Genomic DNA, 14,914 nt, shown 5'->3' with positions numbered 1-14,914 from the left:
GGAGAGGGGATTACTTCTCCAGCAGCCCCCGCCCTCCCTGGTCAAGCTCCCCCCGAAAGGGGGCAATTCCCCGACTCCCCACACCGTGCGGCGTGTGCACCTGTGCTGCGGCCCCGGAGAAGGCTTTCAGACATTCCAGAACTCGAGACCTACACAGCACAGCTGAGGTGAGGTGCTGTCAAGTTACCCCTGCATAAATCTGGCTGCCACAGAGATGGCTGGTGTAAAACGTGGGCTAGGACTTGAGGCAGAGAACAAGACGCGTGGATAACAAATTTTTTTTTTTAAATTAAGTGCATCTCCTGAAATCATAAACAGTGATTAAAAACTGACTTCAGATGTGACGGCAAAGGAGGGCCTCTCTGATGAAATAGCATTTCAGTTCAGACCCACACAACAAGAAGGCAATCATGTGAAGGTCTTGGAGGACTGCTTTCCAGAGAAAGCAGTTAAGGCCAAATCTTAAGGCATGGTGCCATCAAGGGACAGAACGAGCCAAGAGGAGAGTGGTATGAAATTAATGACAGAGGAAAGGTCGTGACAGAAAGTTTGGATTTTATTCTAAGTATGATGGGAAGCTATCTTTAGAGTCTTAAGCAGATAAGTGACATGAATTGGTTGATGTTTTAAAAAAAATGACGAGTTCCTACTATGGAAAAGATGGCGTAAGTACAAATAATCCACTGCGTCTCTCCTACTGAACCCAACTATAAATCATACGTATAATGCATGGAGCAGCTATTTGAAGATTCGAAAAGTAAACTATAGAAGGTGGATTTGGGAAGGAGATCTGAAATCGAAGTTTCTCTGAACTTCAGAGTGAGTTTCCATCTCCCTCAGTCCTACCCGTCCTGAAAGGCGGCTCGGAGGTGCCCATCAGGTACAGACAGGCAGAGTTCCGCGAGCTGCCTCTGTCCCAGGTCCAAGGCATGGGAGAGGGCACCATGAAGGTGTGTTGGGGGGCCCTCTGGGCTTTTTCTTTTTTTCTTTTTTCTCCTCCGTTTCTCCCAGCCCAGCCCCTGGGCAGTACTGCTATGCGACAGTGCCACGATGGCAGTCATGGCTGCACGGCACATACAACTCCGAGGCCAGGAAACCATCTCTCTGACCCAAGGGACTGAGGTCCCATAAGCACAGGGCCAGTCCCCATCACTTTTATTTCCCTCTCTGTCCTCTGACCAATTAGTCTCACACAGAGACACACAGAGGAAGAACTCAAACCATGGCTTTGTTGTGGGCAAACAGCGAAGGGAGGCCCCTGGACAGTGCTGGGGAGACTATGGAAAGGAGAGAGATGAAGAGAGCAATTTGCTAAAGTGGTACCTGACCTGGGCTCACTGTGGAGCAAGCACGAGGGGTTGGATCCTGAGCAGCAAACCATGGGCTTTGGTAACTGAGCTCCAAGGAAGAACAGTGGGTGGCACACACAGGACTGATCCAAGGAGAACCACAGACTCTAAAACCAGAACCGCAGCACAGCCCACAGAAGGCACGGCGGGACCATGGTGTGGACCACCCACCAGAACAAAAATATCAGCATCCTCTGCAGGATTCAAACAAGACCCCAGCATCTCACAACATTATATTTGAAATGTCCATAATATAGTCTATAACTACTCAGCATAGGAAGAACCCGGGAAAAAGCCAACTTGCAAAGGAAAATAAAATCAACAGACAACAACCTCAAGATGAAAGTCTTAACAGAAAAAGACTTTAGATATGTTCCGCAAAGTAAGGGCAAACACACTTGAAACAAATGAAAAGATAAAATCTCAGCAAAGAAATAGAAGATATAAAGAGGAAACAAAGAGACACTTTAGAAAAGAAAAAACTGAACTGAAAAATTCACCAGGTAGTGAATTATCTGAGTAATTGAGGGAATGAGTAGACGTAAAATGAGAAAGGATATAAAACAAACAATACCATTGACCAACTGGATCTAACTGATGCTTAGTGAACATTCCACCCCCCCCCCAAAAAAAGTAGGATATCCATACTTCTCAAGTTATATGCAACATTTACCAAAATAAACCATTTCTAGGCCATGTAAAAAACCTCTAGCAACTTTAAAAGAGTAAAAATCACACAAGTATTTTTTTGAACCACACAGGAATTAAACTAATATATTTGAAGACAGATTAATAATTTATCCAATGGAAACAGCTGAGAGAAAAACACGGGATAAAAACAATCTTATGAGACAAGAAAAGCTCTAAAAGTCATGTCATAGGAGTTTGAGACGAACAAAACAAAACAAAACGCACACACAGCTGTTGAAGAAATAACGGCTGAAAATTCCCCAAATTTGGCAAATAACATAAACTTACAGATTCAGGAAGCTCAGCAAACCCCAAGCAGCATAAATTTTTAAAAATCTATGCCCAGGGGCTTTCCTGGTGGCGCAGTGGTTGAGAATCTGCCTGCCAATGCAGGGGACGCGGGTTCGAGCCCTGGTCTGGGAAGATCCCACATGCCACGGAGCAACTGGGCCCGTGAGCCACAATTACTGAGCCTGCGCGTCTGGAGCCTCTGCTCCGCAACAAGAGAGGCCGCGATAGTGACAGGCCCGCGCACCGCGATGAAGAGTGGACCCCGCTCGCCGCAACTAGAGAAAGCCCTCGCACAGCAACGAAGACCCAATACAGTCATAAATAAATAAATAAATAAAAAGAACGTGAATTTCTTTAAAAAAAAAAAAAAAAAAATCTATGCCCAGAGACATCCTAATCAAACTCAACGTTAAAGAGCCAAAGGAAAGAAGCTATCTGAAAGCAGCCTGAGCAAGTAAGGCGTTTGGCACAAGGAAAACGACTCGAAGTCTGAAGATTTCTTATCAGAACACCAGTTTTGCTGCTTAATGGGTGTACGATATCTTACGTAAGTCATTTAATTTCTCTGAGCCTCAGTTTCCCCAACGAGGACAAGAATGCCTATGTCACGGAATTATTAGGAGGCTCCAATGGGGGAAAAAGTGAAAGTGCTTTGTAAAACTACAAGCAGAATATTACATAAATGTGAGGGGTGGTGATTATTATTAGCTTGGTTGCAGTCACTGGAGCAGCAAGAGGGAACGCACACAGCCCTGCCAACAAAGCAATCCCAGCTAATTATTCAATACTGACTCAGCTAAAAGTGACTATGAGAAATTCCCACGCCACGGTCTGAGTCTGTCTAAAAACCATGGCACCATGCCCAGAAAGTTAAGTGGGGCTCTTTCTCCCCGAGTCTGGCCGAATTCTCCCAGCCCCTGCAGGGCCCAAACATCACCCTTCCACCGATCCTAGGGGCGCGGTAAAGCGAGTGAAGACACAGCCAGACCGGAAGTGATGGCCACGTACACCTTTGGCCAAACCCATGTGGTCTTTTAAAGTTCCATAAGCCTGCCTGTTATCAATCAGCCTTCTTTCCTGAAAAATTAGTAGTCGGTTTCAGGATGGAGAGCTTTCTTGTAAGTCTTAAGAAAGCCAGGGAGCTTATTCAATCTAAAGTGACAAAAAAAAAACAAAACATAGAACAAACAATCAGAATGTTCTTCGGGTGATATCATCTCATCTTCACCTCTGCCACACAGATTACGGAGCTTCCAAACCTTGCTGAAGACTCTGACAGTAGATTTACTGTCCATTAGAACTGGGTTTCCCAAAGTGTGATGTGAGGACCACCTGACACAGATCCCCTGGCTCTGCAGGGGACAACGGATCAGCGCCTCGGAGGTCACGCCCAGGGCTCTGGTGTCCTCCGGGCCTGGGGTTGGAAGAAGCTGAGTCTTAACTGGTGAGAAAGACGAGTGGGCGGCGGTGGCACAGAGACTCAGGAAACAAGCAGGGGAGGCTTCTGGAAGGAAGCGGCTCCCGCATTCGCTGAGGCACCAAAGGCTTGAGCGCAGGCCTGCAGGCGGACAGAGCAGAGCACGCGAGCAGACAGGGCTGGAGCAGCACGGACCGTGCGGGGAGCTTGCAGGAGGCGCGTGGGGTGGGGAGAGGAAACGGCAAGGCAGACAGGCTGGGTCAGACTGTGCAGAGCCTTGCGTGTCCAGCTCTGGAACCGAAACATGACTTACAGACGACAGGGACTCGTGGAAGGACCCTAACGGGGGGACAAACTCATGCTTGCGTTTTAGAACAAACACTTTGGCAGCTATTTGGAGAAAGAACTGGAAAGAGAAAACGAAAGCAAGAGACTTTGAAAGACTGTAGCAACTGTCCAAGAAAGGGAGGGAGAGGCTGGCCCAAGGGACAAAGGTGACACACCTGAGTCAATGCAGAGCTACTGAAGTGGAAAGGACAGATCTGGTGACCGACTGAAATGTGGGAACGGTTCCCTGTGGACGGCTGACACACAACCTGGCCTCTGACGGGTCTTGGGGGGCTGCACATAATGAAGGCAGGAAGGGCCTCTGTTTCTGATTTTTTAATGAGTACATTTTAAAATAATGTTTTAAAATGTTCCCTTTAGAGGAAAAAATTTGGAATGGCTAGAATCCAAAAGACATATAGGATAACAAGCATCGGCAAGGATGTGCAGGATTGGAACCTTCAAGCACTGCTTGAAGGTTTGGGTGGGAATGTAAGATGGTGCAGCCGAGCTGGAAAATGGTCAGGCAGCTCCTTAAATGGTTAAACGGTTATCACATGATCTGATAATTCCACTCTTAGGTATACCCAAGAGAAACGAAAACTGGTCCACACAAAAACTGGTATGTGAATGTTCATAACAGCATTATTCCCAACAGCCAAAAAGTGGAATCAACCCATCAACTAATGAATGGATAAACAAAATGTAGCATATCCACACAGTGAAATATTATTCAGCATAAAAAGAAATGCCATACTGATACTTCCTTGTGGGTGAACATTGACTACATTATGCTAAGTGAAAGAAGCCAGCCACATTTTGTATGATTCCACTTACATGAAATTTCTAGAATAGGCAAATCTAGAGACAGAAAGTAGATTTGAGGTCGTGTAGGGGAGGGGGAGGAGGGACTGCTAATGGGTACAGGGCTTCTACCGGGAGAATCTAAAATTAGATGGTGGCGATGGTTGAACAACTCTGTGACTATACTAAAAACACTAAATTATACAGCTTAAGTGGGTGAATTGTGTGGTATGCAAACGATGTTTCCATACAGCTCGCGTGTACATGCAGCGAGAGTGCCCGGGGGTGGTGGAGGTGAGACCAACACGTTCCTGCCTCAGCCACAGCACTGCGTCACCTCACCGGGGCCCAGCGCTCAGCGCCACCGTGGTCTTGACGAACACATCATTTACTCGCTGTTATACTGTCTACTTTGCACTCATAATGGACCACAGGTACGAGAAAAGAACCATGAAGACCATATGTTAAAAGGGGCACAAAAATGAACACCAAGACACTTGTGCCTCAAAATCCAAGGTTAAAAAGATAACATATAATGACAACTATGTCATATTTGGCTTTTCACTTTCTGGGAATGAAGACAAGCCCAATTCAAAAAGGATGGAAACGTACTTAAAAATAACTTGAAATCATGGTTCATGTAGCATCATTTGCAATTAACTCTATAATGATTAAAACTCTGAAAATGCCAAACGCAAAAATTCTAAATGGAAGGTCACAAAAAACTCTGGCCAGCTGTTGATGATAGACAATCTACCTTTTAACATACGTTCAATCCCTAAATCAAGTATGACATGGGCCTTTTTAATTGATGTTTATAAATCATACTTCTTAACATAATTAGTGTATATTATTTGTTAAGTAGGACAATCTTTAAATCTGTCTTTAAATAATGAATATTGATAGCATTTTTAAATGAACATTAACACATAACATTCAATAATGTAATAGTTCAAAATAAAATACAGATCACTTAAAATTATTGATTGTAATACTTTAATAATATGTATGGTTGAGACATAAAATAGGTCCCTTCAAGGTACAGCTGTGCGAGTGGAGACAGAGAAATGGGAGATGGTTCACCGCCTGGGCAACTCCTAACTGGTGACACTGGGGACCAGAGGGTGCTAGCTGCTGTGTCCACCTAAGTGACATGCCCAGCTGCTCCTGCCATGGGAGGCGGGGTCCCAGCTCCTGCCTGTGCAGACCTACACTATGTCAACACTTGGAAAGACGATGAAAAGCGTGCTCATCGTCTCAGGGAACACAAGCCAACAGGAGCAGGAAGGGATGGAGCAAATGCGTTGTCATTAAGCTCCTCCCACCAGAGATTCGATGAACGGCTTAGAGAGAGATGGGAGCCCTGGGGCAGACCCCGCCCCCGCCCATCACAGAAGCAGGTCTCGGGTGCAGGTGTCCGCCTCCCCTCCTCTGTCCTCCCCAGGGTGCCCCTCACAGCCCAGCCTCAGTGACGGCTGTGGAGAGGGTGAAGCTGCCGGGCGGGCGAGGGCTTCCCTCTGAGTAACACAGCCCTGCTCTTCGTACCAGCCACCCAGACGTGAGTCCCCAGCTGGGCTGTCCCTGTGCCACTTCCCCACGGAAGAGGCGGAGTCCCTGACCTTGCCCGTGACAACCGCCGTTTCTCAGTTTTCTACCTGTGTCAGGCACTGTATGAGACGCCCTGTGTATTGATGCATTCTTTAAACCTTACCACAGCCCTGCAAGATCAGTGTTCTCTCCATTTCAAGATGAAGAAAAATGATGCTTAAAGAAACAGGAACGACTTGCTCAAGACCTCAGGGCGAATAGGTGGGAGGATCAAAATTTGAAATTGGATACAGGTACAATGGGTTCTGAATCCTGTGCTTGTTAAAATTCTAAATTGTTGTTAAATTTAAAACCAACTTAAATCAACACAGCAACTTGAAAAAGATCAACCGTGATGAAATCCGGCACTGAAACTGCCTTTATTACATGTCTGTGAGCAGAGGCTCCCTACAGCGTGGGGTGGTCCCACGTGTCGACAGGGGAAACGGAATTCTTCTTCTAAATGTCCGGGGAGAAGCGCCATGGTGTGTCAGGTTGTATGACTTTCATTCAGAATGTAACAACTCCCACACCTTAAGCACTGCTCAGGGGAGTGTATTTTCCACAGAGCTCAGAGTAGCAATGTGTAAGACTGGACCACTTATCCTAGCAGCCTAGAAAGAAGTTGCTCCTGCGGTGGGGAAGGCCAGGCACTCAGACAGGGAGGCATGGCCCAATCCATTTCAATCTGGTCCCTAACAACATTACCAGGCAGCTTGGTGTCAAAAGTGAATCTTCATGGTAATCGATCTCCTAAATAAAAGTCAGCTGAAACCTAGGTACACCCCTGAAGGAAGGAGAATGGTAAAAAAAAAAAAAAAAAAAAAAAAAAAAGCAGTGAGAATTCCACCTCCCATCTATATTGCGCTTTGGCTTTGAGAAAACACTGGGCCCTCTACTGTTTAATCTGATTCTCTTTTCCCCCATGAGGTGAGCAGAGCCGGTGATCACTCCAGTGAGGGGCAGGAGGGCTGAAGCTGCGAGAGATACAGAGATGCTTGCAAAGACACAGGGGGCCAAGGGAAGCCCAGGCCTCTGGAATCCCAGTTCAGAGTATGTGTGGCAGGAAGCATGGGTTTTGGTGCCAAGAAGGCCAGAATTCAAATCGAATCTCTTTTTCTCATTAATGTGCAACGAGGGTGAGTTATTTAACATCTCCATACAGCAATGCTGACGTCAAAGGGTTCTCTGGAGTTTAAATTCCACCCATTTTTGGTCCCTTGGGTATTTATTTTTAGGACTTCATGGTACATGTTGGATACAGACCTTTGTTGCATAAGTGTATTGTAAATATTTTCTCCCAATATGGAGCTTGCTTTTTGATGAGCTGAAGTTTTTAATTTTGATAAAAACCATCTTATCAACTTTTTATTTTATGGTTAGTAGTTTCTCACCCCATCTGAGAAATCTTTGCTTCATGGAAAAATTTTAATTAAGAATTAAAACTAATTAACTAATTAAAACTAAAAATTAAACTCTTTAACTGATATGACTATCTCAGGGATTCTATTCTCTCTTGTACCAACTTTAGTAATTCATGTCTTTCAAGATTTTTTTCCATTTCATTTAAGTTGTCAAATTTATTGGAATATGATTTCTCACAGTACACTCTTATTATTCTTTTAATGTCTGCAGTATTTAGCCATGCCCCCCTCTTTCATTCTCATTATTAGTAATTTGTGTGTTCACTCTCTTTTTTAAAATTCTGACCATCCTGGCTATAGTTTACTAACTTCATTAATCTTTTCAAAGAATCGACTTTGGGTTCCATTTAGTTTACATATTATTTTTTCATTTTCTATTTCATTCTTATCCACTCTTTATTATTATTTTCTTTTACTTCAGTTTATTCTGGGTACATTTTGCTCTTCTCTATCTTACATAGACACTTATACCACTGATTTTAAGCCGTTCAACTTCTAGCATAAGCATTTAGTGTTCTATAATATCAGTTAGCTGGAGTTGTTTACTAGTCCTGTGCAAACTTTCTATATTTTTACTAATTTTCTGTCTCCTTGTTCTGTCAAAAACTGAGATACAAGTGTTGAAATATCCAACTATAATTATCTGTTTTCCATCTCTCCCTTCAGATGTCGGTTTTATTTTGAAGTTATGTTTCTAAGTGCATTTGCATTTAGGATTGTCAGGTACTCTTGATGACTTGACCCTTCCATCATTACAAATTATCTGCTTACTCTCTCTTTTTCTCCTGAAAGTCTACTTATTTGATAATATATCCATGCCATCTTTCTTATGATTACTGTTAACATGGCATGCCTTTTTCCCCCCATCTTTTTGCTTTTAAACTGTGCATATTTAATGTGAGTTTCTTATAGAAAACATAGAGTTGGCTCTTGTATTTTTATACAGTATGACAATTTCCACGTTTTTTCCCACCACATATATGTCCAGTTCTTCCAGCATCATTTGTTGGAAAGATTTTCATTCCACATAAAATTGTTTTCATACCTTGCTGGTCATATGATCAATTGATCATACATGAGTGAGTCTATTTCTGGACCATCTATTATGGTCCGTTGATCTCTCTATCTTTACAACAATAGCATTCTCTCTTGATTACTGTAACTTTATGTTAAGTCTTAAAGTCGTATAGCCTAAGTCCTCCAACTTTGTTTTTCTGTCATTTGCCTATTCCATTGGCAATAATCTGTTCCATTGTGAAATAATTTTTAAAACAGCTTGTCAACTTCCACCACCACCACCCCCAAAAAAGTCCTGTTGGGATTTTAATTGGGATTGCACTGAATTTATAATCAAATTTGGGGAAACTGGTATCCTAGCAGTAACTGACTCTTCCAATCAATAAACATGGTATCTCTCCCCAACTATTTAAGTCTTTCATCCATACGTCACATCATGCACAAAACTTCATTTGAGACAGATTCTGGGAAAAACTTTAACTATAAACCTCCTCAAAGAAAAAGTGGCAGAGTATCTCTGTAACTCGGGGGGCAAAGATTTTAAATGTAGCATTTAGTTCAGTTACATTTAATGTAATTCTTGGTACAGTGGGTTTAAATCTACCACACTGCTATTTGTTTCTACTTAACTATATGTTCCTGGTTCTTTTCTTCTCCTTTCTTGCCACCTCTTTCCCCCTTTGGGGGGTTATTTTTTAGTGTTCTGTTTTATCTCTCCTGGTATACTATCCATACCTTAAGTCATTGCTCAAGGCTTTACAACACGTGTCTCTAACATCACATTCTAACTTCAAATAATATAACATTTTGCATATAAAAATGTCCATTTCTCCCTCTTTTTCCATTTGTACGACTTTCTTTTTTTACATATTCTACTTCTTTATATGATATGCACTACAAAATTAAATGCTATTATTTCTTTCTTAGACAGTCAGTAGTCTTTTAAAGAAATCAAAAAGCGAGGATAAAAAATCTCATACCTAACCTATTCACTTTATTTCCAGGATTCATCATTCCTTAATGTAGATCCGAGTTTCCATCTGGTATTATCTCTGCCTGAGGAGCTTTTACCAGGCTGATAAAACACAAGGACTGTTTCTCTGTCCATCTCTGATCCCAGTGGGTGCTTCACGTAGCACCCAAAACATTGGAGGTGTTGGTTTAAAGGTTTACAGTCTGCTAAGTGCTTTATTAGACATACAAAGAATGTACAGGGTAACCCACAGAAGGACCCCCACTATGCCTAGTCATGGTCAGGAAAATTTTATAAAAATGTAACATATATCAATGGCAAACAGACATTTTCCAAAAGGTTAAGTGAAGGAATGATAGTTTAAGAAAAAGAACAGTTTTAGAAAAGGAGGTATGCAAAGGCACACAGGAGTAAGCTGTCCTGACACGTCCTGGTGATGGTGAGAAGCAAAGTGTCTTTCACATGAAGTATGGAGGGACTGGGGACAAACAGCTGAAGAGAAACGCCTAGATCAAAATTTGAAGTACCTTGAATATCAGAGAGGGGACTTTGAACTTTATCCCGTAGGCACTGGGAACGTCTTTAAGCCAGATGGTGACGTGGGAACGTTCACGTGTGTTTACAGGACGATGCCGGAGCAGGGTTAGAGGCAGGGGGACTGAGAAGGCAAGCATTTCTAGAGTCCCAAGGAAAGATGGCAAAGACGTGCAGTGGCATGCAGGGACATCAGCTCCACCCACAGGATTTGGGGCTCAGTTAGACTCAGCAGGAAAGGAAAGGGAGGATTAGAGGGAATCAAATCTCAACCCCAAGAGCAGGGAAAAGAAACACGGAGGCCAAAAGAAAGAGAGTGAGGTCAGCAGGCGGGTAACCAGGAGCCGAACAGCGCGTCAGCTAACCACCAACTCTTCTGTGTGTACATGTGCACCAAACCACAAGGCAACATTCTTCTCATCTTAAATTGTCATTAAGAACTGCAGGGGCCATGACATGGAAGCCAGATATCAATAAGGAGAAAATAATCCGACTCAGTGACAACCTGTGCTGCTTCTAAGACCTATTTATATGAGCAGTGGCAGCAGGAGATGAGAGGATGAGAAAGAACACACACCAGGAGCGGACCAAAGCACAGGAAGGGCCTGAAAAACTCTAACAGCACCTGGCAGGCATCCTTGCCAAAGCTTCCCGCCGGCAAGTGCTTTGACGCTTTATCCAAATTCAAAACAGAGGCAAGCGCTGGCAAGAAAGACCATTACTCTGTGGGTTGAAAAGTGATAGATGATGAAATGTGATCAAAATGTGCTTGGGCTGAAAAGCCCAAAGCAAAGACGTTAATTCTTGCCGAAGCCATTCTCCAATGGCTGGGGAGAACAGCAGTCTTTCCTATGAACTGAAACTACCCTTACTTTTGGGGGCTGTATCACTCTAAAGAGAGTTTTACATCGACATTAACGTCCCTCTATTATACTCTGTGGACTATAGAGCCCACTGGTGGAGGGGAGAGGGACGCTGCATGTGATGTTCTCTCCCCCACGGTCAAGGATAGACAGGTAAGTATAGCCTTAACTCCATTAAAAATAAGTAATACTGGGACTTCCCTGGTGGCACAGTGGTTAAGAATCTGCCTGCCAGTGCAGGGGTCACGGGTTGGAGCCCTGGTCCGGGAAGATCCCACATGCCGCGGAGCAACTAAGCCCGTGCGCCACAACTACTGAGGCTGCGCTCTAGAGCCTGCGAGCCACAACTACTGAGCCCACATACCACAACTACTGAAGCCCACGCACCTAGAGCCCGTGCTCTGCAACAAGAGAAGACACCGCGATGAGAAGCCCGTGCACCACAACGAAGCGTAGCCCCCGCTCTCCGAAACTTGAGAAAGCCCGCGCGCAGCAGCAAAGACCCAACGCAGCCAAAAATAAATAAATTTATTAACAACAACAAAAAAAACTCTAGCCCACTCTATCCTCCCCCGAGATGTAATGTGCCCCTGGACATGAGAGTGTGGACATGCCCAGGGGTGGTCAGGACCTGCCTTCCAAAGGCTGCTCACCACCTGGCAGGAATCTGACCCCAGAGGGTCTCCATTTGGCTGGAGCCCCACCCAGTGCTTCAGACCCCACAGCTCCCAGTTCATCACAGGTCAAATTCGGGGGTGAGAAACTGTCATTCTCCCACCTAAGGCAGGAGTAACCTCTAGTATCTCTGACCACTTCCGGGTTTGAAGTCGACAAACTGGTTTCTTTCTCCCTAAAGGAAGACTAGGCCTGGGGAAGTAATCAAGAGAGAAAGCCTCCTGCAAGTAGGGTGCTCTGGGCAGAAATGACCCCACGCTCCAGGTGGCTGGGAGCTCCGCAAAGATGGGGCTGAGACGCTGGGCAGCCTGGCCCTGACTGCACAGTCTTCCTGGGGCACCCGAAGTGACACAGACAGATAGGCTGGACGCCTCCAGGGGTCTCCACGACAGGGAGCCGTCTGCTGAGCCCCTGCTAGCAGGAGAGCTGAACCAGACGGGAGTGAGTTCCAGGCTCGGGACAACGGGCGGGAACCGTGTCCTGCAAGATGACAACCACAAGCAAGCATACTGCACCGCCAACAATATTACTACAGCACGGTAGAAGGTGTGAAGTCCGGTCACTCCCACCTAACTGAAGCGGCATTGCTCTACACTGCCTGTTTTTCTGGTGAAGACTCGGGGAGGCTAAATAACTCAGCACAGCGAACAGTGGGACCAAAACGAACACCAAGGTCAGAATTCCAAACGGAGCGCCCTCAGGTTCTAGAACAAGGCGGTCCAAGAGCAGAGGTGCATTTACCTGGTTGCCGGCAGAGTACTGACTCGTGTGAAGAATACAGATGGCTCAACCTCTACGTGCAGCCCCAGGGAGAGGTTCCTGTAATATCCTTCAATGTGGCCCGGGCCTCCGGAGTATTTGAAATTCAGGATAGCTTCCAGGGTCTAAAAAGATGTAAAAAATGGTAAGTTAGTACCCCCTAAGTTGATCGCCATTCCCCCAGGCAGCAGACTTCACTCAGATAAGGCTGAAGATTATCCCAACTGGTAAAGTTATTACCACGGGCAGCTCTCACTCAGGGTTGTCACCTGGCACCTGACATCTGGTACCATCTTTCCTCCGATGATGCCCTGTATCTAACACCTACAATTCTCAGCCTGGAAACACGAATGGAAAGGAGCTCCAGAATTACTCTGTGACAGGATATAGCATTTCAGAGAGAAAAACGCATTTCAATCAGCATCACTTAAACACACAGATCAGGTTGCGGGGGAGGAGGGACTTCCATCAAGGAGCTAGAACGTGGCTCCCAGGCTAACAGTGAGTAAGGCCGACAAACTACAAACTCATGACACTTCCTTGAACCCACAGAGATAAGGTCACAGGGCAACCACATAGCCAGAAGGCCAAGGAGGAACAAGGTCCTTCCAGGAGGGACAGAGTGGGGACACATCGCACCGGGGGCGGAGCCAGTCACCATACAAGCCGGCAGGAAGGCATCAGCTCAGACGTTAATGAATTGCTAAAGGCTGAGTAGGGGCTCTGTTGATAGTGAGGACTCTCCAGACCCCAGGACAGTTCCCACCGCTCCAGGTCTTCTCCAAGGACCTCCTTGGGGGCTTACACAAAGGACGGGCAGGGGTGCAGGGGAGCCTCCCTGGGGGTACAGGCCTGGAAGAGGGGGTCAGGAGCCACCATAGGAAGAACAAGAAACCGGAACCCCAGCGCCAATCCCCTACCCCCATCCCAACCCCATCCAGACCCTTCTCTCCTCTAAAGCAAAATCTTAAGCTTCTGGAGGAGGGGTAGCCAATGCCAAGGGCACAAAGAAAGGGGTAAATATCTGTTCTAGTGAGGGGAGGGCAGACTCTGCTGGGAGGGCCAGGAGCCGGTCCCAAGCCAGGATCCTACAGCAATGCCACTAGAGACGGAGGCAGGAAACCCATTCATACACACTGCCCACCACTATACCAGGCGGAGGATGGCTGCTACTGGGGGAAGGGCAGGGACGCTGAGAGCCCACACGCAGGATCCAGGGGCACGGCTCCGACCTAGGACTGAGGCAGCACGAGGAGAACAAGAGGGCCCCATCTGCTCCTGGCACAGACCTAGCAGGCACCTGGTAAGAAGCCTCTGGGGGTGGCATGAAGGTGTGGAGAGATCCCGGCCAGGTGCTGGTGGGCAGGGAGGGCTCAGGGCTGAGGATGGAGGACCATTATGGGAAAAACCCCTGGTACCTACCTCAGCAGCCCCTACTTTCTTCCCCTTCCCCCAGCACAATTTGGAGCCTGTGCTGCACCAAGAGTAACCATAGCAACAGGAAATCTCAAACCCAGCTCAACTCCTCACTAAAATGACTCAGCCTTCCCCGGTAAGGTCCTAAAACAGGCGTCAGCACACTATGGCCCAAGGGCCAGATCTGGCCCGCAGCCTGGTTCTGTATGCCCTGGAGCTGAGAACAGTTTTCACATTTTTAAAAGGTTGTAAAACAAAACAAACGACAAAACCAAAGAAGAATATGCAACAGAGACCATAGGCAGCCAGCAAAGCTGAAATATTTACTATATGGTCCTTTACATAAAAAGTTTACCGATAAAACTCTAAGAAGAAAACATAGGAGGAAATCTTCATGACCTTGGATTAGGAATGGTTTCGTAGATATGACACCAAAAGCACAAGCAACAGGAGACAAAAGGCTGGTGTCATGGAAACCCAAGGAGGGCAGAGCTCTGGGAAGAAGGGTCAGAATGTCCATTGCTGCAGCCAATCCATGTAAAAAGGGTCTGAGAAAGCGTCCACCACACTAATGGCGATGAACTGGTCACTAATGACCCTAGTGGAAGCCTTTTCCAGAAAAGGAAGAGTGAGGGTAAGCTCAGAGCATTGTCTGGGGCTGACAGTGCCGGACAGGAGCCTCAAAACCACGTGTTCAAGGTGGGGACTCAAGCACATTCCCACCTGCAAGAGCCAAGAGAAGCCACACTTCCCCATGGCAGAGCAGGTGCCTGCCCACCTGCCCTCCT

At 45.9% G+C, this 14,914-nt stretch overlaps 1 protein-coding gene across 7 annotated transcripts in view; it reads right to left on the bottom strand.

The window, feature by feature from the left end:
- Positions 1-14,914, bottom strand: part of TRAPPC9 (trafficking protein particle complex 9) — a 549,215-nt gene that overhangs the window by 181,470 nt on the left and 352,831 nt on the right. For all 7 annotated transcript variants that reach the window (XM_036830233.1, XM_036830236.1, XM_036830234.1 and 4 more), the window contains one exon: positions 12,693-12,835. In XM_036830233.1, coding sequence (XP_036686128.1) covers positions 12,693-12,835 — 143 coding nt within the window. The remainder of the gene's footprint in view (positions 1-12,692; positions 12,836-14,914) is intronic.

This window comes from Balaenoptera musculus, chromosome 17, assembly GCF_009873245.2.
Source record: "Balaenoptera musculus isolate JJ_BM4_2016_0621 chromosome 17, mBalMus1.pri.v3, whole genome shotgun sequence".
NCBI lineage: Eukaryota > Metazoa > Chordata > Mammalia > Artiodactyla > Balaenopteridae > Balaenoptera > Balaenoptera musculus.
This window is presented reverse-complemented; position numbering and strand designations above follow the sequence as displayed.